At 35.8% G+C, this 23,087-nt stretch overlaps 1 protein-coding gene across 5 annotated transcripts in view; it reads right to left on the reverse strand.

Moving 5' to 3' along the window:
- Nucleotides 1-23,087, reverse strand: part of Gsk3b (glycogen synthase kinase 3 beta) — a 189,254-nt gene that overhangs the window by 137,628 nt on the left and 28,539 nt on the right. For 4 of the 5 annotated variants that reach the window (XM_004835656.4, XM_004835655.4, XM_087209012.1 and 1 more), the window contains one exon: nt 9-202. In XM_004835656.4, the coding sequence (XP_004835713.1) occupies nt 9-202 (194 nt within the window). Of the gene's footprint in view, nt 1-8; nt 203-19,496; nt 19,588-23,087 lie in introns of those variants that run through there. The other variant, XM_021263075.2, reaches the window with a different exon arrangement.

The following is a 23,087-nucleotide window of genomic DNA, read 5'->3' on the forward strand; positions in this document are numbered from 1 at the left end:
AGTTTTACCTTAAACCTCTTGTCTTGCAATACTTTTTTGATGGCCACCAGTTCTCCCGAATCACAAAGCTTGGCTTGATATACTACACCAAATGATCCATTTCCAATCACTTTAGTGTCTGTATAGCTGACTTCTTGTGGCCTATCTGGACCCTGCCCAGGAGTTGCCACTACTGTGGTCACCTTGCTGCCATCCTTGTCTCCTAAAGGAAGGGATTGAAAAAAAGAAAATGAGCACTGTATAGAATAATACTGAGAAATTGTCAAGCTATACAAAATAAACTACTTCTGCTCCTTACTAAAAATTATTTTAAATGCTCAGCTCAATTTATCATATTTTAATTATATGTTTGAATTATAAGCAATTTTTAACCACTGTTTATTCAATCATCTTGTAAATTAGGAACCATGCTTAGTTTACATACACGGTATCGTTTACTGAAAATAACCACCCCAAGAAGAAGCCATACCAGTGATGGTGAACCTTCTAGAGCTTTCACAGATACAAACAGCCTGCTGCAGCACACATGCCATAGGTTTGCCACCACTGAGCTATACAGGACTGTTCCTATATTAAAAGTAATGGGGAGGGCCGGGGATTTAGCTCAGTGGTTTTGCCGCCTGCTGTGCAAGCGCAAGGACCCGAGTTCGATCCTCAGTACCAAAAAAAAAAAAAGTAATGTGGAGAATGTTAAATCTGCCCAAAACCAAATTGCTAATGGTGGACCAGTCAGGGTTTGTTTGCCCTTATGTATAACACTAAAGGTCCTAGTTCTTTCTTCAAAAGGCCTCATTATATTTGAAAATAAAATATGTGCAAATAGTAACTTCGAAATACATCAACTCTAGATCATTCTGTCTTTAGGAACATAAGGTTTTCAGTTTTTGCTTCTTTATATATTTCTTTTTACAAATTAGTAATACTACCTCTCAGAGAACACTCTGATGGGGAAAACAATGTTAAGTTGGGGTTAATAAGTATAAACTTTTAAAATCAATCCAATTCTGAATTAAGCCCCATTTACAAGCAGCTTAGTGTATTAGTTCTCTCACAGTCTCTCTTTACCTTGTTTGCCTTCTTCTTATCCCTAGCAACAATCCAAAGATACTCTTCAATTCAAGCTCAAGAGCCATTTTGACTAGGCATAGTCCACAATCATCTTGTTTCTGAATTCTTAAAGCTATTTTGAACTGCACTAGGCTACCTAGACGCCTGATTTTAGAAAGCTTCAAATTGTTTTAGTAATTTCGGAATACACACAACTTCTATAGACTATAGTCATCTTGAAATAGCAATTGTGTCTCCTGATACTTCTCTCTTCCTTGGCAAATCTAATTCTCAATACAGATAATTCTCACAGCCGTTCTCACTACAAGTTCTTCAGGCTTACTGACTGAACTGTATTTTTTTTTCCTCTGTTATTCTTCCATTACATCAATTTTATGTTTAAAATGGTAACTGAATTAATACTAACCTAATGTATAAAAAATATGATACTTATGAATAAGCGTAACTACAATTTTTCAGGTCTGACTATAAATCCTAAGTTATTGTACTCATTTGTAAAATAAATCTTTTTCTGTATTTTAGCATTCTTTAAGACGTTACAATCTTTTGAATTTAAATGCTAAATGAAGAGATTCAAAAAGGTCCAATCCAGAAAGACTAAAATCCATAGTTTTCAACATATTCTTATACTCCAATTACCACAAATAAGATTAAAAAGCAGATGATTTCAAACATTTAATTTTCCCATAGGTAATCCAAGTTTAAACCAATCACTTACACACACAGACACACACACACACATACACACAAAATCAAGAACTGTGAATTAGTAATTCCACTAAACAAGCTGCTTGCAAAATCTCATTGGCTTAACTCACAAAACAAAGCATCAATATCTTAATTTGGGTAATTTTAAGAATGGATGCTGTGAAAACAAAAACCTGGCAGTACAATAAAAAATTATGCTTTTCTACTGTACAATGATATTTCAATAAAGAAAACAGGATCCATGGCTTTGTATTTGCTCCTATATGAGAACTTAAAAAATGTAAGCATTTGTGATGACTTTGCTCACTTATCTCAGCCTGCATTTCTAAAGACAACTTTTTATGTCTGAAGTTTGAGAACAAACTACGGAAGATAATACACACCACAGCTCCGGAATTCAGCATCTTTTCATTCTTTTTTTTTTTTTTTTTTGGTACCGGGGATTGAACTCGGGTCCTTGCGCTTGCACAGCAGGTGGTAAAACCACTGAGCTAAATACCTGGCAAGCATCTTTTCATTCTAACCACTAATCATGAGAAAGTCTATCCCAGAATTGTGACTTGCAAAGGAGAAAAAGCACAAAGGAAATAATTCTGCTAAAATATTAAAAACAGAGTAGAAAGATCTACTCAGACATCTCTGAGATTTTTTAATTTAAAAATGAGATTTCATGTGGACCAGGACCAATCCTTTCATCCTCTTGTATACCTAAGGGAAAAAGTACTTACTATCTTAGCAGGAATTGAAAGATTTAGTCTGTTTTCTCTCAAGCAGTTAGAGAAACTGCAAAGCTCTCTTCTAGGCTATCCTCTAATATGAAATGTCTAGGTATATCAGGAGCAATAGCTCTTGGGCTTTCTATAGACCTCAAGGATCCTACTTTTATTCCAAAATCAAGCTCTTCAATCAAACTGCTCTACAGAAGACCAGAAATATCAGAGCTGAAAAGAATGGCAAGGTAATGACTTGGTATGAATACTGTCAACACTGGCAGTCAGTAATTGGTGCCAAGGAAAAACATCATCATTTAGCATTATAATCAGTCAATTTAGCAATAAGATAACTGAAAAATTGTCATTGTTTATGGAGAACTTTCCCATTGTCCCACCTACTTTAACAATTATAAAAGCATATACATTATGTCTACTGTGTAAATGAAGGAGTAAGAAAGACTAACATATAAAACTTTAAACAACACTTTACATGGCTTTACTATATTTTAAAACTTTCCTACTAGTGCTGAAAGACTAACTCCATATCCTTTCTTATACTTCCCTAATAATACAAAAAGATAAGCTCCAGAGTAACAGGAAGGAAATAAATGAACAATCTTTACAATGAATGTATGTCCACTATTCACTCCTTAATAGCAAAAGAGCTATTTACAAATATACTTTGGCAAGGTTAGGTTTTCACACTTATCCCAAAGCAAAAGCATATGACAAAATTTTAAAACAACTGATTCTGGGACAGCCAAACAATTTATCCTGTGTCACTAGAAACTGGACTTTTTTGGACTACAACAGAGAAACACTGCTTCCAAGAGACCAAAACCCTCATGAAAACATACAAATCATAACAAATCTGTCTCATTAAATAAATAACCACTCTGCCCAATACTAAATTTCCCAGAAAGCATGGTATAGTGATTCTCATACTATTTATATGATTATATAGTATATAATAAAACATATGATTATATAGTGATTTATATCATTATAATAAAATTGGTCTTCAAAAAAAAACAATGCCACTGTCTCTCAGGTACAGCAGCAGAACAGAGGAAATTAGCTTACAGGCCTTCTCTGGCCAGAGAACTCCTGGAAATAGCTATTACATTCTTCCACTCCTGACTCCACAGATGGCCACTGTAAGCCTACTCTGTAAATCATATATATATATATAATAAATATATATATTATTTGTTCCTCTAGTGAATACTGTCTGATACAATACACGCAGCCTAGTTCCCAATCTCTTAAACACAGGGTTGTACCTCTAAGGAACATCTTCTAGTCACATTTTTGAGGTCTTCTGAAGTCAATCTTCTGATCAATTACTCTGAGATAAACAAATGTAACACGGTGACATGGACCACATCCAAAGAAAGAAGTGACCATCCAGGACTGGGAATTTAGCTCAATGGTTCTGCCACCTGCCTCGCAAGCGCAAGGTCCCAAGTTCGATCCTCAGTACCAAAAACAAAACAAAACAAAAAGAAGTGACCATCCAAATATCAAAAGGCCACTTCAAAGATATTTAAGTATTTTAGAGGTTCTGACACTGACATTCTAATTTTCTACTAATGACAAATCTCAAAGTGGAATATACATTGCTTAACAAAGCCATTAATTTGATACCTTCCTCCACAGTTTCTTGTGTGATTGAAGTACTACTGGGTATTCAACTCAGAACCGTCACACTGAGCTACAATCTGTAGCCCTTTTTACCTTTTTATTTTGAGACAGGGTCTTACTAAGAAAGCTGCCCAGGATGGGCTAGAATTTGGTGATCTTCAGGCCTCAGCCTCCCAGAGTGCTGGGAATACAGGCTTGAGCCAACACGGCTGACTGGCTTGATATTTCTTTTCTTAAAGACTATACAGTTCTTGCTGAGGATTTAGCTTCAGTGGCATGGCACCTGCCTCACAAGCACAAGGTCCTGAGTTCAATCCCCGGTACCAAAAAAAAAAAAAAAAAGGAAAGACTATAGTTCTTAAAATTCAGAGTTGAGAAAATGCAACAAGTAAAATACCTTTTAACAAATAAGGTTTTAAAGAATATTAATAAACCATACTACTGAAACAAACTGAGCGAAGTCAAGATGCAATCCAAGAATACTCCGGTGTCCTTGTTCTGGGGGGCTGCTTTACCTGAAGAATAGTCTTTGTGTATAAGTAACAGAAACTTAAAAGACCACGACAAAAGTCCAAAGAAACCAGCATCCTATTTATGACTATTTGGAAGATATAAAGCATTTCCACATTTTCTACCTAACACAAGTATTATTTCTCTATCATGTAAGAAACACAGCTATTTTCAGATAAGATTAAGGCTGTCAGAAAAGGAAACAATGACCGCTGTCAATTTTTCAGGTTCTTTAAATCAAAGTTTAAACAATTATTTATCCTAAGCACCTGTCTAGCAAGATATTCTCACTATATAGTAAATAAAACTGCTGAGGATTTAGCTCAGTGGAACTGCGCCTGCCTTGCAAGCACAAGGTCCTAAGTTTGATCCCTGGTACAAAAAACAAAAAGAAAAACAAAAAAACCTGCCAGAAGCATGAAAACATAAAAATTAATTAGCAAAGGAAATAAAATGGACCTGAGGCCCTAGAATTAAAGTCTAAACTGAAGTTATTCTCATCATGAAATAAATAGGGGCTCTGTTCTACACTGTGGAAGCTAGCCAGAGAGTCAAACTGCTCATATATGTTGGAGCAAATAAAATATGAAGAAAAGAAATACCAACCATGCAAGGGAATTAATCAAATCAATTCTAATGATCAACAGTATGATACAACTTCAGGACAATTACTAAGTAAACCTGGTGTGATAAAAATCTTCCTAACAAAACCTTTTTCTTTACACACCATTCCCAAATGATTCTAAAAGATTTGGGAAAGCAAAAAAAAATAATTTACCAAATTTCCTTGAGGATGGGAATAGTAAATAAGAAGAAGAGCAGTGAAAACAATGGGCAGATGTCACAGAGTCGCTAGCTTCTCTACATGCTTCCCTGTATGTCATTTCTAAAAATAGAATGGAAACCATAGGGTGGCAGAGGACAGAGATGAAGAAAAACTCCCAAGTCTTTTTCAGTCACAGGGAAATATACTAATGAAATTAACTAGTATCAATTCTGAAGAACTATAAAATTCTTCCTCTTAAAAAAAAATCAGTCAAGTTTTTACTGTCAGGTAAAAGGGCCGAAGACCAAGACCAGACCAGGCCACAACAAGCCTTTATTAGGGGAATAGATCTGCTGGGCTGTCTCTGAACAAAGGAGAGACAAAAGCAATATGGCTGGGGCAGGGAGAGTCTTTTATAGAGACTGGGGTGGGGTTTGTAGGGGCTGAGGCGGGGTTGAGTGAGGTAGTGACTAGGGAATGGAGGAGCCGGTGATGTCACTAGGTGGTAGGAGGTGAGCGAGTATTAGGTTACTCTCTAGGTGGGAACAGGGGCATGCTGGGAAGAAGGGTTTGTTCTTTGGTGGGAGCAACCATCTTGGCATGACGTCACACAGGGGAAGGGGCAAGGCACCATAGGAAGAGGGCAGCAACTATACATAATAGCTGCTGAGGTGGTGGGAGACCTATCATTTACCTTTAGAGAAAAGCATAATGGTACAATGGTGAAAGAATATGGGCTCTAAAATCATATCTAGGTTTGCAGCCCACATTTCACCAATTAGTAGATATAAAAAGATAGCTGCTACTTCATAGGATTCTTGTGATGATTAAATAACATAACTTAGGTAGTTTTTTTTTAAATGTATGCCCCATAGTGGGTGCTCAATAAATTATACTTTCCCAACTTTGAATTATTAACAGTAGGAATAGAAAAGAACATTATTCTCTTGTGCCAATAAGTTCTTTTACACAACATATACCTCCCACTGCAGTGCTCATCAAAATGGTCTATAATTATTGAGTCTGAGCCCCTCACTTCACTGCGAACCCTAAGGAAAAGTCAACATCAACACTCTCTTTTGTGTTTTCCTACTGCTTATCACCACACACAATATGTTTAGCACAATACGAGTGTTCAGCCAATGTTTGTTACTGAATTTATGTAAGAATCTTTCAAGTAGAAGAACTATTAGGATTTGGGAATTGACTACTTTATGCCAAACAAAAGTAGTGTTTTTTATTCTTTCTATGCTTGTACTATGGCTTAAATCTAAAATGTCCCTCAAATGTCTCATGTTATTTGGAAAGTGACTAGATTATAGGTGTGCTCTAGCTGACTTGCTTTTAGGAATGGGGCTTGGTTGGAAGTGGTTCTCTGGAGGCATGACCTAGAAAAGTATATTCTTGTCTCTCACTCCTTCCTTCTTTTTCTTCCTGGTTACCATGGGTTGAACAGTTTCTTCTACCACACCTTTTCTACCTTGGAGCCAGCCAACCACAGACTATAACACTTACTAAAAATATGGTGATGAATAGCCCAAAAAACCAGCCCAATTTGATACATGTGGATTTATTCTTTTCTAAATAATTCTGGCATCGATGTGTTAACAATGGGTAAAAACTTGACAGGAGATATATTTAAGGTCATAGTACAATTTACATCAAAATTTATACAAGTAAGTCCTTAGGAACTGCTCTAGACTTTATAAGCACCACTCACAGTGGGCACAGAAATTACCTGGGAAAGTTAAACAAAAATGAAGATTCAACAATTTTGTCCCCAAAAAGGTCAATAAGTCTGAAATGGAGCTCATGAAACTATATTTTTAATAAATGCTCTCAAATGATTCTTAATGTAGTTCTGGCTACATACTTTTAAGAAAAAAATCACAACATTCCATTTAATTCCTTTTTTTTTTTTTGGTCCATTTAATTTCTATAACAACCCTGTGACACAGAACAATCATAACAAATGGAAGAACCAAAGGTGTTCAAAAAGGATGCTAATTTGCCCAAGGGAACCTTTCAATGAAACATACCCATAAGATTCAGACCTGTCCATTTACGCTAAATCCTACTATATTCCACAAAGGTAACACAGTTGTTCAGGTCCTAAACGTAATTTCTTGTGTTCAACAAAACCAAAGTTTTGAAATATTTTATAAAAGGTTTCAATAAAATTATCTACTAGCTATCCAAATTTTTGCTATGAAATATCAACCTTCTTTTGAACTAATTTTAAATGACTTGATTTTTTTTATCTTCTCTTAAAAATCTAATTTTATTAATAAATCAAATAATAAAATATCAGAATGAACCATGCTAATTTTCAACTGTTTGAATACTATTTTACTTAAAATCCATGAATTGGAATCAAACATATTTACCTTTTTTAAAAAAAAAAAAACAACTTTTATAAACAGAAAACCAAACCAAACCTCAAAATAAATAAATATTTCATTTGGTCTAAATTGTCATTTGAAACAATTTCCACATGTAATTTAGAAACATTTATTTTTCAGGCAAGTCTAAAAGCCTGCAGTATGTACACAAAGATCTTCAACTTTCAGAGTTTACATTAGAATCTGTTAAGTCTTAAATATGTTTATCCACTTGTCATACTTAAAAACTGTCCAATTTTGAAGGGGTGGTGCAGTACATTTAAATTTTAAGAAATAAGTTTATCAGGTTATCGAAGAAATAATACACTATGAGTAGAAAGAATAAAGGGTACTCAGACTAAAGAAGCTAATTTAAAAAATACAATGAGTCATCAATCCAGGGGTCACACTGGCAACACCTAGAAGAAAGTTATAAAATAGTCCTTTTTTTTTTGGTCCTGGGGATCGAACTCGGTCCTTGCGCTTGCACAGCAGGGGGCGAAACCACTGAGCTAAATCCCTGGCCCTAGAAAATAGTTCTTACAAAGCTGATATATCTTATTCTAGTCCTTAGTAAGAATAACACCAAAATCAATGCTCTACACATTTTTTAATGGATTAGACCTGTGTTGGCCCTACCACACATCCTTTGAGCCTGAATACTGTCTTCCAGCAACCTAAACGCCCCCAATATAATTGCTTACTCAATCCTGTCTTCCCTTGAAATATGCACCAAAGACATCCATCTCCATTAATCTAAACTGCTTTTCCCACAGCATACAAATTTATATACATTATTAAAGTAGATTTTATTAAGCTAAAAACTGCTGTTAAATTTCAAAAAGTATTGGGAGGAGAGAGAACAGAATTTCTTTCAGACTATTACTGCTTACTTACAGGTTGGTTCTATATGATTTACCAACTACAGTTTAACAACTAATATCCAATCCATGAAGGCAACAGTCACGTTTTTCTCACGTTTTTTTTTCCTGGTGTAGCCCTATTTAATGTCTATGCATAAAGCAGGATGGTAAAGTATCTGTTCATTTATAATTGAACATATTTCTGCAGGCTTCCACTATACTTTCAAAACTACTAAGACCTTTAAGGTCACTGAAATAAGCACCTCTAAAATGACACTGTAACCACCATCTGAAAAGAATTAGATTTCTCATTAGAGTTAAGATAAGGCAAATGGGGCCAGGGATTTAGCTCAGTGGTTCCGACGCCTGCCTTACAAGCGCCATGGTCCCAAGTTAGACCCCCCCCCCCAACCAGAAAAAAAAAAAAAAGATCTAAGTAACAGTCCTACCAGGAAGGTAGAACCAATACAAAATCAAGAAGGAAGAAATTAAAGCTCAAAAAGTAAGTAAACTTAGTTAAGACTTATAATAATAGGAAAAACTAAACCCAGGTCATCCAATTCTCAACTTTAGTATATATTCTAATGCCTATAAAAATGGAAGTGATGCCGGGGATTTAGCTCAGTGGTTCTGGTGCCTGCCTTGCAAGTGCAAGGTCCCGAGTTTGATCCCCAGTACCAAAAAAAGGAAGTGAATGGAGGCACTTGTATTTCATAACAAAATCCATAAAAATAACTCAGCACAATATAACCATCTTGAGAAAGATTCCTTACAGTTTTTAACATAAACTGCAAGAACCTTTACAAAAAAAAAAAACAAAAAACTGCATCATTTTGTCTGAGATGTAGAGCTACCTGAGAGATTATCTCAAATGAATAAAGGGAAACCCAGAACTCCTTTAATGTAAAATCAAATCAGGAAAGTGATAGCAAACATTTAAGTACTTGAAGAGAATACAAAGTAATAATCCACAGCTTAACAGTAGCTACTACTTTTGCAGAGAATGATTCCTGCTTACCTCCTTTTTGCACTACTTTATATGAAACATATTGGGGGAGTTGAAAAAGCAAGGAAGCGTGACTTGTAATCAACAAACAAAAAGGAATATAAAGACCAAGTTCCTCCATACCACAAATAGTTTTAGGACTATCCTGTTCCATTTAGCTAAAGTACAATATTTTACTCTTCATAAAGTCAATTATTATTTGATAATTTACTGTAGAAAAATACTCAAATGTATATAAAGCTATCTAAATATTTTTGCTGATTGCTGTCCATTGTCATGAAAAACCAACTCTGAAATAGCTCAGGTGAAAATAGCAAAGTAGTGCACTGCTCCCCATTCTAAACAGCTTTCCAAGATACCCAGCTGCAGTTACTGACCAGCAAAAGAACTACCAACCCAACATACATTTTTTAAAATCACCTTCCTTCTCTTCCATCAGCAATCATTCACATATATGCCCTCCCTGCCATTTCCCCAAACTTGCACTGTTTCTATGTCAATTAAATCTATTCCAAACATTTTTTTCAAACACACATCCTATATACATTATCCTGCCTTCTGTTTTTGTTCAAATCTTAAGTTACCTGAAGAAACTCTTTTCTTTGCCCTTTCCATGGACTTCATTCCACTCAACAGCTAGAAATTACCTCAACCAAAGCTAGTGAACAAAGCTAGGACAGCACTCCTGCTCTGGAGCAGTAACAATAAAAAAGTGACACTATCAGCCTGTAGAGCTCCTTGAAAGTACACAGAAAGGCCTATCAGTGTTCCAAGTCTCCACTCCTTATCTTCCTTTGGCTAAATATTAGCATTCAAGTACCAGCATCTGGGAGAATTTTTCAAAATCAATTCTTACAGTCTTTTAATTGTTTAATTACTATTCCTGCAAAATTACTACTATGTGTTTGCTTCTATAGGATAGCCAAGGAACCCATGCGTGTTTATACATTTATAAAACTTTCTATGAAAAAGTACATTGCAATTTGAGAAACAACTAATACAGTGTTAAAAACATAAGTCTGTTTATAAGCTGAAGCTTGGGAGGCAGTTAATGTTAAAATTTAATTTAACCGTTAAAATGGAGATAGAGTACCTCCTAATAGCTGTATAAGAATCTCTTCATATTATCTATGGAAAATAAAACAGCCAGGTGACAATTAAGAGTTGCATCATTAATTCCATTTCTGCAAAAATCCATACATTTTCACCATACATTCTCAAATAATAATTTTTAGTTTACAACTACATGAATAATGATGCTACACTAATAGTTAATATACAAGAGACATGCCTAAATGAAAAACATTAATGTCCCAAATGTCTCTGATTATTTCAAATCTAATCCATAGTTTTTTTTTTAATTTGCCCCTATCTTCCTCCCTCTATAAACTGGTTTAACCCCCTACCCTCTTATAACAAAAGACTTTAGAGAACTTAATGTCATCTAAATACAGCAAGTTAAGTCCACCTCTCCACACTTCTCACAAAGCTCTGCTAGAAGAAATGCTAACTGGACTCTATTAAACAAAGGCCACTGGAATGACACATTACTACACTCACAGTGGGTTTACAATAAGGACTTGGTTCTACTGCCACTGCCTAAGAAGTACAGCTGATGATCCTCTTGTAAGCCATGCAAGAACACACTAGGATAGAGTACCAGTAAGAGTGTCTCCCACACTGCTCACTCATTATTTGAAATGGAAGAAGCTGGGAAGACATAAAGATGGGGAAAAAAATTTCTCTTGAAACAGAACTTCTGTCCTTGGAAAACACCAAATCCCTAAGTTGCCCTTTCCAGAAGGTCTTTGTCATCTCCAACCACATATTTCAAATGAAACTGAAGTGAATGGGAAGTGAACAGCTTTTAATTAAACAGATTATAAAGTTAGACATTTCAACCATACTATATTTAGAAAACAATGATCATGAGGGTAAACAAAACACATATGCTGTTTTAATTTTTAAAAATCATCTAGGCTGAGGATGCAAAAGACATCAATATCATTACTCTTTTTTTGCTCCATAACAAAGAAAAAAAGAAACTGTCCTTTACTGCTGTCCAGGACATATTCTTAAATACAGTATAGTAAAAACTGGAGCATGAAAATGCCATAATCACCTATGAAGGGGGTGTCTACAGAGGAAAGGGAAGATCAAGGAAAAATCTGCCACATTTAATGTTTTTACCAAAAAAGGGCCCCCTATTTATCACTTGCAAGCCTACCATCTTCCAGGCTAATGTACTAAGTTGAGGAAAGAAAGAGTATCTTACAAAAGTGAAATGTATCCCCTGGGCATGGTGATAAAATAATTCTTTAGAAAAGAGTGCTCCAGGTTTTTTTATATTGGTACATGTTTGTAATACATGATGTTTACATTCCTTGTGTGGAGCTGATACATGTACATAACACATCTCTATTCTTTTTTCCTCCCCTTCCTCCATCTCTTGATCCTCTTCCCATTTTGCGAAAGATCTCTCTACTTCCTATTATCCATCTTTCATTTTGTTCTTTTTTATATTTTGGGTTTCTCATATAAGAAAATACACAATATTTAAGTTTGTGTGTCTGATTTATTTCATTTAACATTATGATCTCAAGGAGGACTGCACTAGATTTGGAAACCTTTATCTCATTAGCACAGCCTCCAGCTATTGAATAGTAGATTAAAAACCAATACATTCATAGAAAATAAAAGATTTAAGACAAGGTAAAAAGTTGTCACTTGCCACTCACTGACAGGATTCTAATGAGTCTGCAAACAATTTATTATGGTCTCTGTGCAATCAAACCTCTCTGGTAACATTAATCTGTATTTGCAGCTGCTCCCCAATGCTAACAACACTGCTCCAGCTCCACCTCAGATCATTACATTACATTCTAATAAGGAACTTGCAACTTGCTATGTTGGGGAAACACTCTTGTGAACAGGAAAACAACTGCAAAAAAAAGGGAAGGAACAGTGTTTTCTGTTTTGATAAAGGGATGAGAACAGGTTTTGAGATTTTGGGGGGGAAAAATCAATTTTTTGGTATATCTGCAACTCCATTTTCAGGCAACGTAACTACATTCCCTGTGACTTTTTAAATGTATAGAGGTGCAAACAGACAGTAAACTAAACAAAAATTCAATCCTGTCTCTTTAGTAGACTTTTGTTAAGACATATCTTTCAATAAAAAAATATCCCTCACTTTAGAGTAACACCATATTCATGTCATTGCTCTTGACAGTATGTACATTTTTGTAAAACATTTTCCAGGATGAAGCACATAAAGAATAAAATTAAGATTAAAAATTTCTGAAGAGCACCTTGAAAATTCAGTAAGAATTATAACTACTTCCATTGAACAAGGCACTGATACAACAATTTCACAAAACAAAGTCAAATATCTCACTAGTTTTATGTTTATGTGCCTATCTCTTTTTTTAATGTTATCAAAAATAGAAAAAAAAAAATAAGGGTGGGCATGTTGGCACATGCCTGTAATTCTAAGACTCAAGTGGCCAAGGTAGGAAAATCACCACAAGTTTGAGGCCACCCTGGACTACACAGTGAGAACCTGTCTCAAAAAAATTAAATTAAATTTTAAAATAAAGGAAGTGCCAGGGATTTAGCTCAGTGGTTCTGGTGCCTGCCTCTCAAGCGCAAGGTCCCAAGTTCAATCCTGGGTACCAAATAATAATAAAATAAAATAAAATAAAAATAAAGTAAGTTTTGTTAGTTACAGAAACTATATATTTTATATGCAGCCCAAGAAAATTCCTCTTCACCCAATGCAGCCCTGGCAGGCCAAAAAGTTGGACACCTGAGCTCTATAATGTTCTATATTGCTATACTATGATGTTCTGTAGGTTAGGTGTATCAAATGTATTTGCAACTTACTACACTTTAAATTAACAATGGGTTACAGGCAAGTAACTCCAGTTGCAGAAGTATCTCTATTAACTAACAAAAAGTAAACACTCATGGTTAACAAGAGATACAATAAAAATAAGCGCCTCAAACACAATTTGGTGAGGGAGATGCTGGGGTTTGAACCTAGCCTCTTGCGTGCTAGGTAGTGCTAGTTCTCTACCACTGAGCTATTCTCCATCCCTCAAATAAAAAATTTTTAAATCCTTAAAATTATTAAACAAAGGATGTTAGAAAAACTTATGAAAGTATACCCTCTGGGGCAAAAGTAGTGAAAAGTGTGGAAAAGGACTAAAGGTAGCTTATAATCTCCAGTAGAAGTACTCAACATAAGAACAAAGATTAATAATTACAAGGGAGTCTGCAAATCTATATAAATCAACCACTGTTGGAACAGAGGAATAAATAATGTCCTACTGCCAAATACACACATATTTTTAAATATGATTGCTTGATTAATAAAGTAAAAACTAGAATAGCAATGACCAAGCCCTACTCTTTAGCCCAGTATTTTCCTTTACAGGAATATGATAAAATAAAATGATCAAAAACTAGGTGAAAATAATTTATTTAAATATTCATTAATTTCTATGTACTATATTAATAAATTATAGCTAACTTACTCAAAAAGAAAATCATTAGGTAATTTATGATATGGTCACACTGAACAAAATATTAAGCAGCCATTAAAATTACACTTTCAAAGATTATTTACTGTTATAAGAAAATACAATATAAGATTACATGAAAAAGCAGCCTGCAAACTGCTTTTTCACTGGGACATGACCCCAGTGTCCTCCTTGCTCCCTATTGCTATTTCAAAATCATTATATTCTGCCAGTTCACCCCCTCCCCCCCAAAAAAATTCTATTCACTTGAGGTACCCCTATGCTGGCTTCTGCTGTAACTCCAAATGTTGGAGTTTTTCTGAACTTGGTCCTAGATTACCTTTCTCTTCTGTCTGTACTCTCCCCTAGATTACTTCATGTATTCTAAGAACTTTAAATACATAGTATTTAAATTATTATAATTTGAGACTGTTAAACATCTGACTGCTGTTATGTACTACACTAGAGCCTAACAACTTCTTTGTACCTAGTTTTCACAAGTATAAAATGAGAAGGTTCAACTTGACAGACAGAAGCATGAACCACAATAGCAGGGTCACTTTCGAGTCAAAATTTCTTTCTCCTCTACATGAAAGTAAGTTTAAAAGTATGTGGGCTAAAGGTGTAAGTCAATGGTAGAGTACTGGCCAACAAATCCTCAGCAGATCTCCACCACCACCCATGTCCCCCGAAAAGACTTATAAGTCAAATGCTCTTTACTTATATTAGAACTACTCAATTTATGCAAAAAGAATTTTCATTATTTTCAACTAAGGTGGTACAAAAGCCCTACAAATGAAAGTCAACATCTTATGAATAATGTCAATACTTTTGTATCACAATTCTCTCACCACAAGAACAAGCATTTAGTCTTTTACAATTGTTTAAAATATTCAAAAAGATCATCAAGAGTGTAAGCTAAGAATGTAAGATAACTACAAGAAATCAGATACTCTCAAGAAGGCAGTCCAATAGAAAGGCTGCCATTATCTCTCACTGGACGCAACTTTCTCCAATTTCCTAACATTAAGCAAAGGTCGTAACACATAAGCAAAGGTCACCACAAACCAAACCCATTGGCAGCATGGTTAGAGTCCCATGTCTTAAAATTGGTATAAGTATGCTCAATGTCAAAAGTCTCATCACAGAAAACTAAAATTAATCATTTATCCTCAGCACCTAGTACTAAAACAGCATCTGTGTGCCATATATAACAAATACTTTTCAATTAATTTATTCAACAAAGTTACTGAACATTTACTTTATGTCAAACATTATGCTGAACAGAGTGGTGATCAAAACCAAGTTTACATTCTAGTATAAAAAGCACACTAATACAAGTCAATATAATAATAAGTACAATTTTAAGCAAAATAAAGAGTGAGGTATTTATTGATGGGGGGGCACAAAAAAGCCTTCTGGAAATGAAAATGTTCTATACCTAACTTGATATAAGTGGTAGCACATTAAGCTGAGCATTTAAGCTTTATGCAATCTGCCACATAGAAGTTATATTTTTCTAAGCCTGCTAAAAGCATCACCTGGAAGACCACTCTTATCCACCTCCAATGATGATCTATTCTTGCTTACCACAATAAATATACTTCCAGATAGAAGGACTATATCTCCTCAAAATTATAAAATTACAAGTTCTAGAGCCATGTTAACAATTTTATGTTTCATTATATATGTTTAACTTTCTGATTGTAATCATCATCCCCACAGTTCTTGGCATAAACTCATCTAAGCTGCAGGGTACAAGGCAAAAACAAAACAAAACAAAAACAAAAATTCATGCCTCAACTTCTGGTAAAAGATAAAATAAAACAATGTTAAAAAGAAGTCCTCCAGCTGATCATGATAAATGTTAAGACCACCTCTTCAACCATTTAATACTTTCCTCATTTCCCCTACTGATCCAAAAACACCAGTTTGCATTAAAGAGGAAGAGAAGGCAAGGAATATGCTCTCAAAACTGTTCCATTATCTACAGAGAACTTACTAGCTCTATAACTTAACCAAGTTTATTCATTTCAGTTCTCTGTGCCTCAAGTTTCCTCATATGTTAAATAAGGATAACAAGACCTCATCTCATGGTTTTGGAGAGTAAGTGGGTCAATTTATCCACTGTGCTTAAAAAACAATGGTTGACACATAAAAAACACTAGCTAGGTGTTTGTTGTTGATGATGCTGTTGATAGTCCTACTAGGAATCTTACCAGAGGTACCCTCAAATGCAAATTAATCCAATAAAGAAACAGCATAGATAGCTAACAGTTAAAGGGGCCAGAAGCACTCTATTTTAAATGCTTCCACTTACAGCTACACTAAAACTCAGTTGATTTTGTCCTATAATAATGCATTAATTTAGCACATTCCACCTAAATTGTTCCTTATATATGCACTGCGGTAGAACATCTTATGAAATATAATAACATACAATATTCAATAATTAATCCTTCAAATTCTCAATAGAAAAAAGAAAACAATGACTGCATATGACTGGGGTAAATGTTAACAGTTAAGTTAGTAGGTAAGTAGTAAAGGAATCAAGTCCCTTTTTTAATGGGCTTAGCTAGTCTTACTACTCTGATGAATGTCAAGCCTCACCAAAAGGAATCCTCGTGCCTCTTCACTTTAGATGACAATTCAAATCAATAATTTAACCAGTATGTGTACCTACAATGGATTTAGTATTTCCCTTGACAGAATCAGAAGATGTATAAGTGTCCAGACATAATTTGTACCTTTGATATTTTAACTCAGAAGAGGGTAACACAAAAGCAATCTATTATTCAGCCAACACACACATCTTGAAGGAATATTCAGTGTCAAGCTCTAGGCCTAGACCTGGCTGATTTTAAAATCTAGTAGGGGAATGCTGTCAAATGCCTAAAACTGCACAATAGATTACATTAAGTATAACAAAAATTGTAAACGGTGTAAAAAAGGCACAGAAGAGGGAGTCATCTGGAATGTTAGAAGCCTTCCTAGGAAGGTATCTGTGGTAGATTTAGAGAGACAGATAAATCCGCCAGAGACAGAAAACTATTTCAGGCAAAGGTAAAAGTACATACCAGAGATCGAGATGCCTTCTGAACAAGAAAATAAGCTTTGACAGGTCGGTAGGAATTTTCACATGGTGATAAAAGTCTTTTAATTTCATTTAGTAAGGAATGAGTATTAAATGAAAAACTCACTCAGGGGAATGTACAATCGGACTTTTTTTTTTGGTACCGGGGACCGAACTAGGGACCTTACACTTGCGAGGCAGGCGGCAGTACCACTGAGCTAAATCCCCAGCCCTTACAATTGGACTATTCAATGTTTACCTGGGGGGGTGGGGTGAAAGGCAGACAAGGCTTGTGTTGTGGTTTATATCTAGATGTTCCCCCATGCTGAGAATTTAGCTCAGTGGTTTCGCCTCCTGCTGCGCAAGCGCAAGGACCCAAATTTAATCCCCGGTAGCAAAAAAAAAAAAAAAAAAAGGTAAAAGAGGAAATGGCACAAGTAGGTTCACAGGCCAAGTAGGGTCTAGATCTTTATTGGGCCGGGGATTTTGCTCAGTGGTTTCGCCGCCTGCCTCGCGAGCGCAAGGACCAGAGTTCGATCCCCGGTACCAAAAAAAAAAAAAAAAAATCAGCTGACTATAGATGTCCCATAGGCAGGGCTTTTGGAAAGTGAGTGGATTACGGGGTTTATGGTTGGGGGGGGGGGTCTGGTGGGGGGGGTCTGGTGGGGGGGTCTGGTGGGGGGGCCGGGGGGGTCTGGTCGGGGGGGGCGGTCGGGGGGGGGGGGTTCTGGTCAGAAGAGGCAGCTCACTGTGGGGGTGTGGCCTGAAAGGGTTTGTTTCCCTACCCCAGCACCCTCTCTGAGCGGCTCTCCACTGCTATGCCTCTGTCACAATGCCCAGCTTGGAGCCAGCATTCTGACTATGGACTGAAATCTTTACAAACTTTGAGCCAAAATAAACTTCTTTAAATTTTGAGTGTCGGGTATTGTATCCCAGCGAAAGAAAGTATCTAAGACAGAGACAGAAAATAATAGTCCAAGGCTGGACAAAAAGTTTCTATAAAGGGTGAGACAGTAAATATTTTAGGCTTTTCAGGCCATAGAATCTGTCATAACTATACAATTCTCCCTTTGAGGAATAAATAGCCACAAAAAAAATGAAGATATAAACTTATAGAGCAAGGCTTTATTCAAGTAAAACTTGGTTTACAAAAACAAGTGCTGGTTGTATTTGGCCTTGTGAGCTATAGTTTTTGAACCTCTAATCTAAGCAGTTTGGATTGGTTGTAAACTTAAAAGGACTGTAGAACTGAAGATGGATAGATTCCAGAGACATTTAGGGGACAGCCTTAAGAGGTGGAGAACTAGGTGTGAGGAAGAAACAAACTAGGTGTAAGGAAGAAACTACGGATAACAGATATTTACCAAAATAAGAGAAAAAAAATAGCATGCTTCATTGTGTTTCAGGAAGGACAGGAGGTGAGCAAAGAAAGTATCTTCTACAGAAGACAGAAGTATCTTCTAAACATGTTCAATTTAAGGTAGTTACAGAGCATCTAAGTGGTAATTCCAACAGGTATAGAATTCTGACAGTATCTTGGTTAGCAGATAATTTTGCTCTGTCTCTTTTTTTAAAGAGTACAATTCTCATGTTTAAAAGGTGAATACCACAGGTTTTGTCAGACCACGGCACAAACCCTAACTTCCTGCCCTCCAAGGACTACCTTGGGTTAAATTACAGGTTACCCAGTAATTCATTTTTTTTTGGTACTGGAGATCGAACCACTGAGCTAAATCCCTGGCCCACCCAGGAGTTCTGATACTAAACCTGCAATATTAATGAACTCTTAAAATAGCTAGTCCACAAAACCTCTACTCCCGGCCTATTCCCACACACTCCAAGTAAATATCTCATACAGTAATTCCGGGTCATCTTTCATCTTCCCTCTCATTTTTAAATATGTTTTAGTATTCAATCACAAAAAAAAATAAGGATTACAGAACCACTTCAAGAAACATAGCATTTCCAACTGCCTCTAAGAAAAAAATCCCTAAACAGCTGCAACAACCAACTAATCTATCTCAGAAAATAAATCTAGTTCTTTATAGAAGCTGCAAATTCTCACTGTCCTCTCAGACATATAAAATCATGCCATATGCCTCTGAATCTATTCCCTTTTGAAATATAGTTAGTAACCATGTAATCAAAAAGACTTCTAGAAACATCAAGCTTGAAAAATAAAGATTTTGAAGATGGAGAAAATAATTATTAACAGTTAACATTTACTGATTAAGTACCTACTCTGTGTCAAGCTGTGATTTTCAAGCATTGCAACGTTTAATCTCCAAACAGCTCTGTGAAAGAGGTACTACTAATCATCACCACTTTAAAAGAGGAAGAAAGCTAAGTTTCCAAGTCATTTGTTAAAGGTCACAATTAAGTGTTGGGACTGGGATTCTAAAGCACACTATTGAGAGAGGTCTACATTCTTTTTTCTCTTTTAAGAGGGTGTTCCACTAAGCTGTCCAAGCTGTCCTCAAACTCCTGGGTTCAATAGAGCCTCCTGCCCCAGCTTCCCAAGTAACTGGGACTATAAGTGCACACCACCACAACCAGTTCAACCTCTACATTCTTACGTGGACGGCAACAGAAAGCCTCATATATTACAGACTAAATTTTAAGGAAGCATCCCCGGACCTTCCTTACAATCTACTGATTAAAATCAGTAACTTCATTCACAGCACAAGTTTAACAATTTGTAATAGGGATTTCCCAGTTCACATTTACTTATCATATTTGCAGAAAAGGTGCTACTACTGCTAGGACCAACAACATTAATAAGATGAGGAAAGAGGGAAATGTGCACACGCAAGGAAAAGAGGGAACTATTAAAAAGCTACTGTATGACTGCATTAAATGACACTAAGTTGTTGTATTTTAGAATGGGACTATTTCTATATCCTCCAGTAAGACAGTAAAATAACTGATATTCATGACAACTGAAGTATGATGAAAAGGTACCCAAAATCATATTTAATACTGTCTAAAATATATGTTTTTGGAAAAAATTTTAAAACACTGCTTGAAAACATTTTTCTACAAAGTTCAAGATAATAGTATTTCCTGCCATCTCTTAGCTCAATCCATAATTCCCTCCTCCTCTTCTTCCTTAGACTATAAACATACCTGAATCCCTATTTTTTGCCCGCTTTTAAATTGTACTTCATAGCATTCATCATTAGAAAATCTCTGAAACAGTAATCAGCATTCACTACACATTTTCTATTGCCTCACCTTTGCCCTCAGCTTCTCTGGCTTCTTTACTCAATTTCTCAGTTGAACTGTTTTTTCCTAAGTCATAAATCCATCCTCCACCCAGCAACTCCTACATCTAATAAACACTGTTCAGATCTTAATTGTCTTGTGAGTAGTACACATTTTGGATCCCTTTCCTCAAACCCTCATTTTTTTTCTCCGAACTCCAGTCAGTTGCCTTGCACAGTACACCTAAAATTTCTGACTACTCTTGACTAGATTCATTTTTCTCTGCTTGTCCCTCAAATGTTAGAGGCCACTGACCAACTGCGCTAAAAATGCTTGCTAAAAATGCTCGACGGATGACCTTCACCTGGGGTCAACCATTTATACTACTCTGCTAACACTAGCCCACACCAGCCTCCAGGCAGCTCTCCAAATGCCTCCCACACCTCTCCACTTCCCAACATTTCTCAAGCCCTTCTTGGAAAGAGAATAGAGCTGGGAAAATGTAGGATGCACAAGGGATTCTGTTTTGTTTGGAGAGGGGTAAACACCATTATCCACCCCTACTCAATTTTCCAAGTAACTGGGAATCACTCATGATTCCTCCATCTCTGTTGACCCAAACGTCCAAATAAATCATCATATACTAAAGAAAGATTACACAACCTCAATCTCAAATAAACTCCCTTCTATTTACACCCCTATCATCTCTCAACAAGAGCTTGCTTATTAGGTTCCTCCATATTATTCACAATTGTTGTGGCTATATCATCACACAATATGTATATTTTCCATCAAGGTACAAACTTGGTGACAGGGCAAACTGTCATGTTCTTTTTATCCAAAGTATCTTGGAATACACAGGAGTTACCAATAAAACTCTAGTAAGGCATCCTAAGAAGTTATGTCACAAAAGACATAAAATTTATTTACAATACAGGAAGAATTTGTGTATCATCAACTTCCTAGCCTTTTTTATATTGAAATAACTTCCAGCATAGCATGGTAATAACAGTATATTGGCGCCACTCTGCTTATTCATAGTGACAAAAAAATTTTTTTTTATGCTTCTAAGTACCTCTTAAATTTCCTATAATGATCATGCATCATTTTCATAATTGGGAACAATTATTTTTTAGAGCAAAATGCCACAATCAACATGAATTTTTAAAATATTTAGGTTCTTAGTATAGTATCTTATGAAACTGAGCATTAGAGTTGGGAGACTATATAGAGAAAACAAGAAAATGCATCAAAATAGAGATACAACATTAAACAAAGATTGTTAAGAATACTGCCTTCAGGGCCGGGGATTTAGCTCAGTGGTTCTGCCGCCTGCTGCGCAACAAGGACCTGAGTTCGATCCCTGGTACAAAAAAAAATACTGCCTTCAATAAAGTTAATTCACCCACCCAGTAAGTAACAACTTGGAAAAACTTGGAAATCTGTCTGGTGGACAGATTCCCTGTTTCATTCTAGTCATTTCATCAATGATTGACATGAAAATGGATCTGTTAAAAAAAAAAAAAAAAAAAAAAAAAGGATCTGTCAAGTTTCTGACCGTTCAGTATGATGTTGGCTGTTGGTTTTTTCATAGATAGTCTTTATCAGGTTGAGATAAAGACTGTCTATTCCAATTTTCTGTAAGGTTTTTATCATGAATGGGTGTCAAATTCTGTTCAATGCTTTTTCTGCATCTATTGAGATGATCATATGGTTTTTGTCCTTGGCTATGTTAATATAGTGCATTACATTTATTGATTTACATATGTTGAACCATCCTTGCACCCCTGGGATAAATCTGACTTGGTCAGGGTGTATGATCTTCTTGATGACCCTCTGTATTCTGTTTGCCAGTATCTTGTTGAGGATTTTTGCGTCTATGTTCATTAGGGAGATTGGCCTGTAGTTCTCTTTTTCGGTTGGGTCTTTCCCTGGTTTTGGAATCAAAGTAACACCTGCTTCCAGGAATGAATTTGGAAGTATTGCTTCCCTTTCAATTTCATTGAAGAGTTTAGACTAGTGGCAATAGTTCTCTAAATGTCTTGTAGAATTCAGCAGTGAAGCCATCAGGACCTGGGCTTTTCTTTGTTGGTAAATTTTTAATTACATTTTTAATTTCACTGATTGTAACTGGAGTGATTAGAACATTTATATCTTCTTTGTTCAACTTTGGTAATTCATTTGTATCTAGGAATCTGTCCATTTCCTCTGTATTTTCCATTTTATTAGAGTACAGGTGCTTGAGGTAGGTATTGGTGATCCTCTGGATTTCTGCTGGATCTGTTGTGACTTCACCTTTTTTTTCTTAATTGCATAGATTTGAGCCTTTTCTTTCCTTTTTTTGATAAGGTTGGTTAAGGGTTTATCAATTTTATTCTTTCAAAAAATCAACTTTTCAATTCGTTTTTTTGTATCGTTCTCTTACTCTTGATTGCATTGATTTCTGCTCTGATCTTTATAATTTCCTCCCTTGTATGAGCTTTGGGTTTGTCTTGCTCTTTTTTTTCTAGGAGCTTGAGGTTCAGAATTAGGTTATTGAGCTCTCTCTCTGTTTTCCTAGTATGGTCATTCACTGCTATGAATTTCCCTCGTAGAACTGCTTTCATTGTGTCCCACAGACTCTTATAT

This window comes from Heterocephalus glaber, unplaced genomic scaffold (assembly GCF_053883595.1).
Source record: "Heterocephalus glaber isolate CG9 unplaced genomic scaffold, H.glaber_assembly_v1.0 deba00000122, whole genome shotgun sequence".
NCBI classification, from domain to species: Eukaryota; Metazoa; Chordata; class Mammalia; order Rodentia; family Bathyergidae; genus Heterocephalus; species Heterocephalus glaber.